The sequence below is a fragment of the Corapipo altera genome, unplaced genomic scaffold (assembly GCF_003945725.1).
Source record: "Corapipo altera isolate COAL_440 unplaced genomic scaffold, ASM394572v1 61305, whole genome shotgun sequence".
In the NCBI taxonomy this organism is placed as follows: Eukaryota; Metazoa; Chordata; class Aves; order Passeriformes; family Pipridae; genus Corapipo; species Corapipo altera.
Window position 1 is genome coordinate 4,324,625 of NW_020884909.1, and position 13,437 is coordinate 4,338,061.

Below are 13,437 nucleotides of genomic sequence, written 5' to 3' on the forward strand. Positions count from 1 at the left end.
CTTATGTTCAATTCTAATCCATGTAAGCCAAGTCAACGTTGGCTTCTATTTTGGTTATTACTCATCTCTTTGCTTTATCGTAAATGCTTAAAAATAACCTCTTTGTTCCATTATTTTTCCAGGAATTGAAGTTAAGCTGATAGCTCTATAATTCTCTGGCACTCCTTTTTTTACTCTTTTTAATAAATAATAGGAAATGTTTGTGCAATTTCTCATCTTTTAGGATCTCATCTGCGCTCTGCAATAACTGAAAGGCGGTTATTAACATTGCATGTCATTGCATCAACCAGCCCTTAACTGTTCTAAATCAGGCCCACTCTGGTTGAAAATACCTGGCTCCTGTTTTTACTCTTCCTGTGTGAGGCTGAGGCCTTGGTTTGTCCCTGGTATCAATTATGGTAACCACCTCCTCGTGACAGGCTTTTTGATGAAGATTAATGCACTGTGTTGGTGTCTGCTTAGTGCGTTTTGGAATCTGTTTATTCCAGTTACCTCTCAAGTAATGAATGAGCTGTGAACTAATAACCATTTCAGAGGGAGAAATTCAGCTCTTTTATGATGACTGGTATATGCCCTGTGAGTTGATACTGTGATCAGTTGGGAAACAGTTTTGAAAAATGTAGAAAAACATCTCTGAATAACACTGGATATTTGCTTCTGTATTTTGTTGGTCACTGGTGCCTGAAACAGAGCAGTGTGCTGGACCTTGTCAGTAAGCAAATCTTTGTCATATTTTCAGGAGAAGAGAATTGACAAAACAAGAGATAATTATTTATATATGATCTGGAAAAGTATTTTCTGTATCACTTGTTTTCTTGCTGCAGTTTGCTGCAGTAAGTCAAAGGAACAAAATGTATTTTGTACATCAAAATTGTAGAACATCGATTTTTAAATATGGTTTCTCTTTTGGTGATGGCAATTTCCTTAAGTTGAAATAGCTTCCATTATTGCCCTGTGTGTGGGTGAGAAGTTTAAAAGAGTTACTGTTTACAGCATCTGCATTTTACTTGACTGTGTGTTCCCTGAAAAGAGTGACATTCCTGGCTACCTACATTTGGCACATACACTGTCCCATGCTGGCAGCTGGCATTCAGGCTGAGTTCTGGTTCTTTTGAAGTCTTATAAGTCTTATCTGGTCATGCAATGTGCATGGAGGACAAGGCACTCCTGATATTTTCTACCTCACTCTACCACTGCAAATATAAATTGAAGAAGTGGGCTTTCAGAAATAAGCTGTGATACATTTAATGTCTGAGCAGAGAACACATGCAAGCGAAAAATAAAAGAGCAATCATACTGGAGCAGACGAGAGATCTGTGCAATGCTGTGTCTTGGTTCTCATGGCGACAAAAATGAAGTGGTGAAGTAAAAGTGTAAGAAGAGGTCTAGGTATGTAGTAGTACTCTGTGCTGGATATTTACCTAGCCTCCAGCTCCTTCGTACTCATGGACTTCCTTACCCACATGGGATTTCTGTGAGATAGGTCTGAATGAACTTGCCCACTCTCACCTGCAGCCTGTGGGAACTCTGCCCTCAATCCAACTACATCTCATCTGAGAAAACTTTACCTTGTTTTAGCTTTGTTTTGAAATTGATTGTTGCTATTTTTTTCTAACACTGCCATTTCTTTTGCTGAGAGGTAGGTCCATCCACTCTAAGACTCTCTTGACTCCACAGACCCTTACTGTCACTGAACTCAGAGACAGATCCTAGCAGCTGTGCAAAACCTGGTTTATCACTAATTATTCTCACTGTTCTTCTCTGAAACTCTTCCAGCTCTTCTGTACCCTTTTTGAGATGAGAGACCCTCAACAGCCCACACTGTTCAGTGTTCCCAGTGTGTGGGAGCATACTTACTGCCGGTGTGAGTTGGTAATATCACATCTAAGGTTCAAATATTGAGCACTTTTCTTCTTATCAGCTCTTAATAACAACAGTGCTGTTGTTTTGTCAGTTCTGTGTTTTGAAACTCTACCTTTTTTTCTTAGCATTGTATGACACTGCTGTATGTGTTATAGATATAAAAAGAGGTGACCATCTGATCTTCGAGGCATCTAAAATCAGTTTAATGAACAATTATGTCTTTTCTAGCACTGGCTTTTCACTGATCAAGACTGACAGTGAAAGTCAGACACCTAAAGTTACTTTGTGGATGTTTTTCCCTCTCCAGGCAGTGAAATAGCTCGTAAATATTCTGCCAGGGAAACATACAGAAAATAGGAAGAAGAAAAGCAAAATGGGATACCCTCATGGAAATATTGGTTAAACAACATGAGAAAAGGGACGTAGGCAGGAGCATAGTTGTGTAGGAGTCTTCAAACAAGAATAAAATTGCGGAAAGCTGGTGGTGGCCCTTGATCAGGGATGCATCTGTACTACAGTGAGGAAAATTGAAGACAAAATGACAAGAATTATTAGCTGTTGAAATTAACACCATGGATTCACGCATAGCAGGAAAAACACAATAAGTTAGTAATGCAAAATCAGAAAGCAATGAGAATAATATTCAACAGGAATACACAAGTTTTTCCTTTAAGTTCTTGGCTTCAGGATTTTTTAATCCTGTTTAGTGCAAGAGGAAAAGGTTTTATTTTGTTGTAGTGACTTCTTGGTTATCTTATACAGAAGCATTTATGGTGTGAAAAACTTAATTTTTTCATACTGATAGTAACTTTTGGTGGTTTAATTTGTGGTACAGAAACTTTGGGATTAAAGCTTGGAATTTGTCCTAAATATGGTGGAAGTGAAATATACATGTTTCTTTCATAAAAGCAAGTTTTAGTGATGGATCTCGTTTGTATTTGTACTTTGCAAAGTACACAAAAGATTTTTAATTTTATTTAAATTTTATTTTATTTTAATTTTAATTTTGCTTGGTTCTGGAGGCTTTGATAATAGGTGTCATCTATGTTTTGTAATTGTTCTCTGGTAAAGCACATCTGGAGATTAATGTTTTTTTCCAGGCAGAAACATATCAAGTATGAGAGTAAATCACAAAAAACTATTACTGAAGTTTTTTCAAACCAGTAAATGCTTTTGTTTCTTTCCATCCTTGTTTTGAAAAACTTTAAAAAAATTAAGAGAAATGAGTCTGGGAAGGGGAGACAAGAGAGGAAAACTTTTCTATGCTCATTTATCTGAATTTCCAGCGTCTTTTCCTGTTGTAAGCCCCACTAACCTACTGAAGGAATGGAACCATTATTTTAAAGTTGAACACATGGTATTAAACCAGAAGTGCCGCTCAGATCTTGGGCAGTCTGGAGTCGAGAGATCTGAGTACTAAGCAACCAAGTGTTCCTAAAAATGTTCCTTCCTGGTGGATTATGATAAGCTAAGTGCAGGTGCCTGTGGACTAAGAAGCCAGTTGGTTTTCCTACTCTTCTTTTAATTGATTGTCTCATCTTGAATTTATCCTCCCTGTGGCCATTAAATGCTGCTGTCCCATTCTAAACCTCTTGTGTGACACAGAGGAACCAGGGAATAGAGGTGAACTTGCCTTGCTGCCCCCTGGTAGGAGCAGGATGTTATGTATCTCTGCTGAAATTTGACAAAATACACCTATCATGCATTCACTGATTCACACTGAATCAAAGAAATCAGCAAAACTTCCGTACAGTAAAAAGTCAGGCACTAAGTCTGTACTGCACCCTCAGGGGAATGAAGACACACTGCAGTGGGATTTACAATGGCAATTTAAGATGTCACCAGCTTGGCCACCCATTTCCATTTCTCCTTCCAGCCTCCAGACGAATACTGTCTCTCATTTCCAGTGGCCAGTGCTGGGAGTGGCAGAAGATGATATCTGCCCAGGCCTTGGCTGTTCCAGTTTGAAAGAGTGTGTTACCGAGGGTACAACATCATCTTCACCATCACTCTAATTGGGGTGTCTGGGAATAAGTACACAAGTCAAGTGGAATCTGTACTAGTGTCAGGCAAGGAACCTCAAGCAGTGGGAGATGAAGGGAGAGATGAAGGCAGGACTGTGACAAAATAGATACTTTCAGACCCGGGCTGTTGAAGAGAATGTCTTCAGTTTCTGTGTTTCACCTTGTAGACTTAAAGGCAAGTTAGCTAAATCTGTTCTCAAATAATGGGTAAAAGAATAAAAGGAAAAAAAAGAAGTGTCAGTTATTTTCTTCTTTCATAATGTGGTGGAAGATAGGGGTGGTGTTACTTGTATTTTATCACTGTGACTTGCAGTCAGAGTATTGTTGTAGGGTGTAATTTGGAGAAAGGGTAATCTGGACAAAAGGAAGAGAGAGAGCCTTTTCTCTAGTTTCATTTTACCCCTAACAGATCTACAAACCCCAGATCTTTCGCTTTAGATTCTGATGACCTTAGATTTATGTGCTCTCTTGGTGACATCCCAAAGTCATAAAGAATTTTGACAATTAAATGTAAATTAGAAAAGGTCAAAAAAAAAAAAAAGGGATGTAATTTTAGAAGTTGTTTTAGTTAAGGCACATCTGCAGCTTTATCTGATGTAGAATTTCAGCTCTGTTCCTTACAACATCGTATTTTCAAAAGGGAGAGCAGACAGGTCAACTCCTGATTTATAATGGTCAGGGTTTAGGAAGACCTACAAATGCAAAGGAACATGAAAGTACTGTCTGCTGTCTGCTGACTTGCTCTGATACATTAGACACAAACAAGGAGGACAGACAGAAGATCTCTATCCCTTTCCTCATGCTTTGAAATGCTTAAGTAACATCATTATATTTTCATTTGTGGAAGATATCCTTTAGGGATGAGGCTGAGAATAGGATAAGAAAGTCAGCAGTGATGATGAGTCTGACCCCTGGAAATAGAATCTGAGTTGCTGTAATGTAACTTCAAAGGTAAACTTACGTCATTTTGCAACTGAGACTGTCAGTAAAGCTGAGGTACTGCTTAATTTTGCAAGCCAGCACTGCTGACAGAAAATATTTGCATTCTTTGTAAAACCGTGTGAATTTTATTCTGGTAAGAAATGAAAAGTAGTTTTTAATGCTACCCGTCTTTGCCAAACACAAAGTAAATCCACAAAGTAAATTATTGTAAAGTTTTCTGATCTGCAGTGGATAAATCCTGACCTCGTTAGGGTATGTTTCCTGTGTCCTACTCTGGGAGCAGAGTCTGGACTAAGTGAGTTTGCTGAACTCAATGGTGTAACGCTGTTTAACAGAAAGATTAACTCAGAACCTCAATTCAACCAAATCTTTTTATTCCTTCCTAGGTGAAATGGAAATTCCAGATTCAAATGACCCCTTAGGTCATGTGGATAGACTTGAGAGACCAATTCCAACACCCAAAGGTAAAGTGTAGTTTCTTTTTCTTCACCCTGCCTAAATATAAACATACTTTGGAAAGGACCATCAAAATCCTGTTATTGTATGTTCCCTTGATTTACCTGTCAATACAAGTCTGTAAGAAAGGCAACCTTGTGTCACTTAATACTTCTGATTCCAAGCAGGGATAGCGAGGTTAAAGGAGTCTATAAAAATTAATTTTTAAGAATGTTTGCTCCTCCCCCTCCAAGGGATTAGATGTTTGATCCAAACACAGGGGACTATTATTACCTTCCTAGAATATTTTGGTTCACATTGTGTCCATGAAATTAATGTAATTCTGTACAGTGCTACACTTGGCCGCTATAGGTAAATCTTAAGTATTGGTATCTCTAAATATCTTTGCAATGCAGTAATTAAATCTAGCCCATGACAACAGAAGAATACTTACTTTTTAAGTAGCACTGAGCATTAGTGTTTGCTAGTTTGTTTGTTTTTTAAACTGACTGTAATGTCAGAATTCCTAGTAACTTAATTAGTTAACACAAAATCCATGATACTTTATCACTTAAAACTATGGTTCCAAATGCTACTCTTAATCTGAAAACGCACGTATTTACTGCAAATTGTAATTCCAGCTGCAATATGGTGCAGCTTCCTAAAGCAGGACATTTTTCAGTGTTCTACCTGAAGAACTGTATTTTCTCACTTGTAGTACCGATTTTTTTTTCTTTTTAGGGATGCACTGCCCTGGTAATGCCAACTCTTATGCTTAGAAAAAATGTCAGGTAGTCATGTTAGCATCATTAAATGAGAACATGTTGAAGTCTGCAAAACTCTGTGATGCTGTTCAGATGTTATTCTTGTAGTTTCTCTTTCAGAGGAGCATTTCTGTGAGGGTACTTTGGAATATAGTCTCATAGATATCCAATGTCATGTAATCCTTATTGTGCTTCGCTTGTGTACTAGTGAGATTTCTTACCCTGACTGTACCTATTAGAAGGTTTTTTACAGAATCTTCCTTTAAATTTTATCCTTAAGTGGTTAAGAAAAAGATGTGCTTGTGTTTGCATGTGTCTAACCACCTTGCTACTGATTATGAGCATAGGACTGTGTCCCTCCTGTTCGTGAAGAAGACCTGGTATATTGCTTTTCTCGGCTCTTCCCACTTTCTGAAGCTCATGAATTATTTTAGAGGATTAAAATTTGTCATCTGTTATGGGAATAAATCTCAGTAATAGTCGTTCCTGTCACTTAGCACTGTATACTACCAAGTGCTTTATTCACACTCATGTACCCAATTCTTTTGATGGAAAAAGGTCTGTGATTAATCTTTAACTGCATCTGACCAGCTTGTTTGCTTGGCAAGTTGACCCCACTTTTCTCTTCTGTCCTGTCTGAACTTTTAAGGGTACAGACGTAAAAGAATTTTTTTTTTTCATGTGACAGTGCTTCGTTAAATTCTTGCTGAGAAAGAAGTAGCAGTTATTTCCTTTTTTTGCAGAGCCACAGGCAATACCTGTCTAAGGAAGTAATTAATCACATCTAAAACATTTCTACATCATAAGGATTCTGTATTTCCTTCAGAAAAAAAACCAAAACAAAATAAAACAGAGGCCCTTGTTCTTAAATGATTCATTTGTATAGAATCAGTTGTTAGTTTTCAGCATACCTGGTCTGGAAATGGCCTCATTTTGCTTCCCTTTTATTTCTGTGGCTACAAAATTCTCCAGACAAACAAAAATCCCTTGGCTGAAATTTTTTGTTTCTTTAGTTGAAATGTTAACCCACCTGTTTCTAGTAAGTTAACCCATCTGTGTCTTAGTAAGGTAGTAGGTTTTGTTTCAAAGAAATATTGGACAGTTCTACTTCAATGTTTGTGCATACTGTAGAGACCATTAGGAAGAGTTCTTCAGCTTCTTCCATCACATCAGCCTTCTTTCCTTTCTTGAGAAATCTTTAGTTATTCTGATTTGCTTGTAACCTCTATTTTTTTTCTTATTTTAGAATAGACCCAAAACAAATTTGAAAATAACAGGCTTTAATAATACCCAAATTTAAAGTCACTTTAGAATTGCAAGGTGTATTAGTCATCCTCTACTCTAGAATCGTCCAGAAGGCTTGAAAAACGATTCTGTCTCAAAAGTAATAACCAGGTTAAGCAAGGTATTATTAATAATGTGCACTTAAAAAAAGTAGTTAGTCTCTTCCTGCAAGTGAAGCTAGCTTTCTGATTAGGTCATGAGAAGGGACCACGACTTGGGCTAGGACTTTGAGGAGAATTTTTCTTCCCCTGCTCCCTTTAGGTGGGCACGTGAAGCACCAGAAGAGCATTGTCTTTAAGCAAAGTTTCACTGAAAACCAGAGCAGAGCATTGAACATTTGCTGTAGAAGAACTCAGGTCTTCTTTGGAATAAAAATAAAAGATGTGAACACAGTTCTCCTCCTAATCCAGACAGTCTTTGCAAAGACGATATTTTGCCTATTTTCCCAAATTCTTCCTGGGTCCTAAAAAATCTCTTTCCCATGCTCAAGAGGCAGAACAGTGTCTGCTCCATGCTTTGTAAATACCCAGACTCACTGGGTATTTATATATATATATGGCCTGATGGGTCTTGCACTGCTCCCTGCCCACCTTCCCACACTCGGCCAGTTTTCCTGCCAATAATGGTGGGGGAGGAGGTGATGCTGGGGAAGGAGTGACATTCCCTATTTCTCTCCCTTCAGCAGAGGGTTAGCCTGGACAAGGCCAACAGGGAGCTTTCCTTTCTGAGTCCTGGGGGGGAGAGAAAGAACTTGTCTGTTAATCACAAACAAATGCAAGAGTTGTGGCACAAGCTGAAAAAAAAAAAAGAGGGTTCTTTTGGTGATGAACAGTGTTGGTGCATCCTCATGGAGGGGCCTGGCACTCTCAGTCCTGTAATCTCAAAACAGGCCTGGGGAAGGCATTAAAGGGTAAAAATGAAGACTCTTCATCCGTAGATGAGCTGCCAGTAAAATCTTACATCATAAATGATGTGTGTTGGTGAGGACATTTGAGCAATACACTTTAACAGTTAAAAAAAATGAATGAGATAGGGCAACCTGCGATAGCTGAGCCATTTAGTCAGTGGGGTTGCTCCAGAAGACGTGGTACCTCAAGCCTCTGACCTTAACTGTGGTTTCTGCACAAGTGTGCCTAGGAGCTTATTCTGGTTCAAGAGGTACTGGTATGATAAATACAGTGTTTTACTTGACTGCTCCTGCTGCTTTGACTTGACGTGAGGTAACCTGTCAGGAACCAGTTGTATGTGTTCTAAAAGTAGTGGGTTTTTATATATGTGACTGGTGACCCAAAAAACAGTCCACATCCTAACTGTGGCCCCACAGAGACCTGCTCCTGAACGGGCAATAGCCTAGAATGGGTGGTACCTGTCTATTCACAACCTCGTCTGGGAGTTCAAGAAAACAAAACCATTCCAACTCATAAAATTGGATTCTTGAGCTAGGTGAGATCTTCAGTCCTTCAAGTATGAGAAATTACTGTCCAAAGTTTTTGAACAGTAGGAGGAGATACAGTGCACACTGAGACAGTATTTCAGTGCTAATTTTGCTTCATTCCTGGATTGGCAGTTGTTAACTGCTTGTTCCTGAGGACATTTCAAGAGTATGTGAAGCAAATCAATTTATTTTACAGTGTAGTTTCCTTAACTATTCATATGTATTTTGGGAGACCTGACAACATCCTCTCCATTTCCTAACCCAGCTCCAATGTATTGTAAATCGCTCATCCTCATATTGTGGTTAAATAAAGCAGAGGGGTGAGTAGTTGGTAGGACTGGTTTTTATTTAGGAAAATGTTCTGTGCAAGAAATCATGAGTCTTTGACTTTAATTTACCTTCCTTATTAGGATGGTGTTTCTCAGTGTATTTCCAGTTCTGATTTACTCACAGAAAGAGTCACTCTACTGGACTCTCACTGACTGGCCGAGGTGTTAGAGTGTCATCCATGTCCCCTGAACTCTTGTACATGGAGCAGTGTTGTTATACATGCCTCTAGAAAGAAATACTTTGATTTTCAGCACCTTCCATGTATGTTTTCTCTTATTATAGTCTTCAATTCTTTTATAAGCCCAGAACACTCTACAATTCTTTTATAATCTTTATAGATTACATGTCAATTCTGTGTACACTTTATACTTAGTACTATATCCATAACACAGTAAATTCTGGAACAGTGTTGTTTTCCTCAGGTTAATTATCAGACATTCCATATGTCCTAGGTGAGAAATTATGTCTTATTATAGGACAAAAAAATATTACTTTGCTTCTAATGGAAATATCAGAAGTTTAATTACTCAAAATCATTTCCCCTAAAATATTTTGCATTGGATGTGGATTTATATTAGCCTTAAAATGCCATTGCAGAAGGTTGTCATCTGAAAGAACTGCGGTGAGAAAGCTCCTGTTCTTTTATTTTTATCTAAAAAAAAAAAAAAAAGAAGAAGAAGAAGAATCACAGAATCAATCAGGTTGGAAAAGAGCTCTGAGAGTCCAACCTATGACTGAACACCATCATGGCAACCAGACCATGGCACAGATGCCACATCCAGTCTCTTCTTAAACACCTCCATGGGTGGTCCCTGGGCAGCCCATTCCAATGCCCAGTAACTCTTTCCATGTTATTATAAGGGTTTTGAAACTAGGAAGCTTTACGCCGTGAATCTGAAGATGTTCTAAGTTGTGTGCAGTTATGCAGACAAAAAGTATTTTTCCTTTTTTTTAAAAACATTTGATTTTAAATTTTGAATGTCTAAAGCCAACATTCCTGTAAGCTGGGGTGTGTTTTGTAATAACCAAACTGGTTATTACTTTATGGGCTTTTATTGACTGTTGGATAAAGTTATATGTTTCTGGTGGAGAAATAAATATTCTAAAAAGTGATAAAAACTTGTATGTAATTGTTACTACCTGGTCTAAAAAAACCTGTTGTATCTTCAGGTATCCAGCAATTTATGACTCAAATTTTCCTTTCTTTTTCTCAGCAATTGCATATTCAGCATTTGTTTCCCTTATGCAATGCAGAAAGAAAGGTGAATCAGCTTGGATGGGAGCCAAAATGGATGATTATCTAAGAATCTCAGTATCTCAGGCACACAGAAAGATGTGAAACTCAGTATAGTGTCATAGATATTGCCATTTAGCCCATGTGTGAATTTGGGAAGTCACCTAGACACCCCTTGCTTTAGTTTCCCTGTTGCAAAATAAGGTTGATTATATCATCCCATCTCATGAGACTTCAGTATTCATAAATGATTTAGAAGTTCCGAGACAGAAGGAGTTGCAAATTTTTACTAAACAGTATCCATGGATGCCATCCCGAAGCTCATTTTAAAATTAGGAGCGCATAATTATTTTTAAAGTCATATAGGCAAAAAGGAGTAATAACAACAAAAAATGAACAGAAACTAAAACTGGAAAACAACTAAGGCAGAATTGATTTGATCTAAAGTCACTAAAGAGGTTTAAAGTACTTTTTTTTAGAATGAACTTCAAAATCACGGCTCAAATCTTAAAATAACAGAAGCAGAGCAATCGTTTTATACTGTGTTTATGCCAAGAATAGCACATATGGTCTGAGCCAATAACTTGAACATGTAAGTGCCAGAATAATGTAAATAAAACTAAGAAATATAATACACACTTGAGGTCTCAGTGATAGTTGCACCCTTTATGTTTTTAGCTTAGTATCTATTCTTGTGCATATCTTGACAAAGATTTGACATACACTGGGAAAGTTTATTTTTATATTCTTGCCAAAACATGAATAATAGACCTGTCATCTTAATTTTGATTTGCTGTGGGATTCTCTTTGATATATTTATATCAAATTTATTCCATTTAAAAATACAAAGTGCTGGCAACCTAACAAAGGTTTCTCAAAATATGAAAGAGTTTTGCTGGGGTTCATGTCAGTCATTTCCATAAGCTACGTTATTCATAGGGTACATAGAATATGGTAGCATGGTATAATACATAGATTAAGTTGAATTATCCTCTCATAGCTTCTTGAAAGATCAGGTTTTACTCTGTTCAAGCAAAATAAATACTAGTATTGGTTGTAGACTATGTTAGAAACCATAATAAAAGAGAAATTTGAGTTAGAGCACTGTTGTCTACAGCAAATGCAGAAATATCCACCAGATAGCTTTTCCTTTTGCAGTAGTTTAAGCCAAGCCAAGGACCACTGAAGGCAAAGGAAGCATTTTCCTTCATTTCAATGACCCTTGGAAACAAGAATATAAAAAATAGTATATAATGATGGTATTTATACAACACAGAAGATTTCTGGACATTATACTCATAGTTTTTAAAAAATTCTATTTGTTATCCATCTCCCAGATAAGATATGATTTTTTATAATAATATGACATTTAAAAGTTTAACGGTAGGTAACAGACCCAAAATATTTTATAGAGTGTTTATTCTTTGTTTCAAAATTGTGTTAGCATTAAAGCAGATTAACAGTTCTGTTAAAGTTTTAAAAAATTCTAGTTGACTGATATTTAACACAAAACAGAGGACACAATTTAAACACAAATTCTAGCACCTTCAGATTTGATTTTCCTCCATACCTCTCCAAATTAAGATTTATTATGAAAGAAAGCAAGATACATTGAAAAAAAAATTGTTTTGCACATTGTTGAGGTCCTGATTTATCCTGGGAAAACTTGTTTTTTCCCCAAACCATGGCATCAAACTGGCATCTACACTGTGTTTGTGGTGTGACGTACAATCACAAAAAAGTAACTGGTGATTATCGCCACAGAAATTAAATAAAGAAAACATTCTTAAGAACATGGTTGGTTACATTTTCCACTTTGTTTGAAAGAATTGCAATTATGGGTTATCTAAAGTGGACACCAAATAACAGAGCAGCTCAAAAAATGCCCGCTCTGCCGTATGATTACTTCAGAATCAATGAGTATATAAACATCAAACTTCAGCATCATTTCTCAGAGAGGAAATTAAACTAGTAAACAGAGAGTGTGCACTTCAGAATATTGACAAAGGCAGAGGATGGGCAATGAGTTGCCCTACTGCTCCTAAGCTGCTCTGGAGAGCTTTGGGAAACACAAATGCTTCAAAGTTCAGTAGGTTGCAATATTTTTTGCTTGGTTTGTAGCAACAAGGTAATACGAAACACTGCAGAAAATACCTGTAAAATTGGCAGGAGAAATAATGAACTAAAGCCAAATTCTGACCTTCAGGAAATGGATGCGGTTACACTGAATTCAGGGAAAACCTATTTAATCACACTGGGTCTGAATTAATTCATAAATCTTTGGCATTGATTTTGGTAGAAATGGTTTTGTTCTAGTTAATAATAGGATCAGATCCATGGATTCATATGAAATACTTTGGATGGCTTGAAAGGTGTGGATCTAATTACTTCTTACAGTACCCAGGGTTTAATTAGTAAAGCAGAACGGTCTAAAATGGATTTAACCTTTAGTTAAAAAGTCTTAATAAGTAAATTTACCATCTGTTTTCATCCAGGTTTATTGGAATGTAATATCCATGACTATCCCAAAAAAGAAGACTCAACCCAGCTCATTTTAAATCAGAAGTTGTTAAGTAGTGGTAAAGTGAGCAAGCTGACCAGTTGCACAATAGCTGACCAGTGGCACGAGAACAATGTAGACCTTTCATGTACTTGTGTGTGAGGAACAGAAAGTATAACAAAGAGGCAGAAACCTCACAATCCCTGGCTGTGACCTTACAGTGGTTTAATTGGCCCCACTTTTTAGACAGCATCTTCTCTACCTCTTTCATTTCTCAGGAATCAGAAACATCTCTGAGCCAGATGAATGTACCTCTGTGTTGTCTCCATGCTGGAAATGGACCAAGTTTTTCCAAAAAAAGCCCTTAAACCATCTGTATTGCCTCCCTTGCATGAACACATTCAGGCTGTCCCCACGATTGCCAAATCATAGACCCACCAAACTACACAACACCCCAGGTTGGGAGGTGCCTCAGAAGATCATCTGGTCCAACATTTTGGTTGAAAGAAAACCTAGACAAAATGCTCTAGCACTCTGTCCAATGACATCTTGGAAACCTCCAGTGACAGGGGTTCCTCCACATCTCTGGGAAGTCTGTTCTCACTGCAAAAAAAATGTCTGTATTC

The 13,437-nt window shown here is 37.4% G+C and overlaps 1 protein-coding gene across 2 annotated transcripts in view; it reads left to right on the forward strand.

Annotated features, from left to right (window-relative positions):
* Positions 1-13,437, forward strand: part of ROR2 (receptor tyrosine kinase like orphan receptor 2) — a 144,663-nt gene that overhangs the window by 96,018 nt on the left and 35,208 nt on the right. For both annotated transcript variants that reach the window (XM_027653173.1, XM_027653174.1), the window contains exon 2: positions 5,216-5,293. In XM_027653173.1, coding sequence (XP_027508974.1) covers positions 5,221-5,293 — 73 coding nt within the window. In that variant the 5' untranslated portion in view covers positions 5,216-5,220. The remainder of the gene's footprint in view (positions 1-5,215; positions 5,294-13,437) is intronic.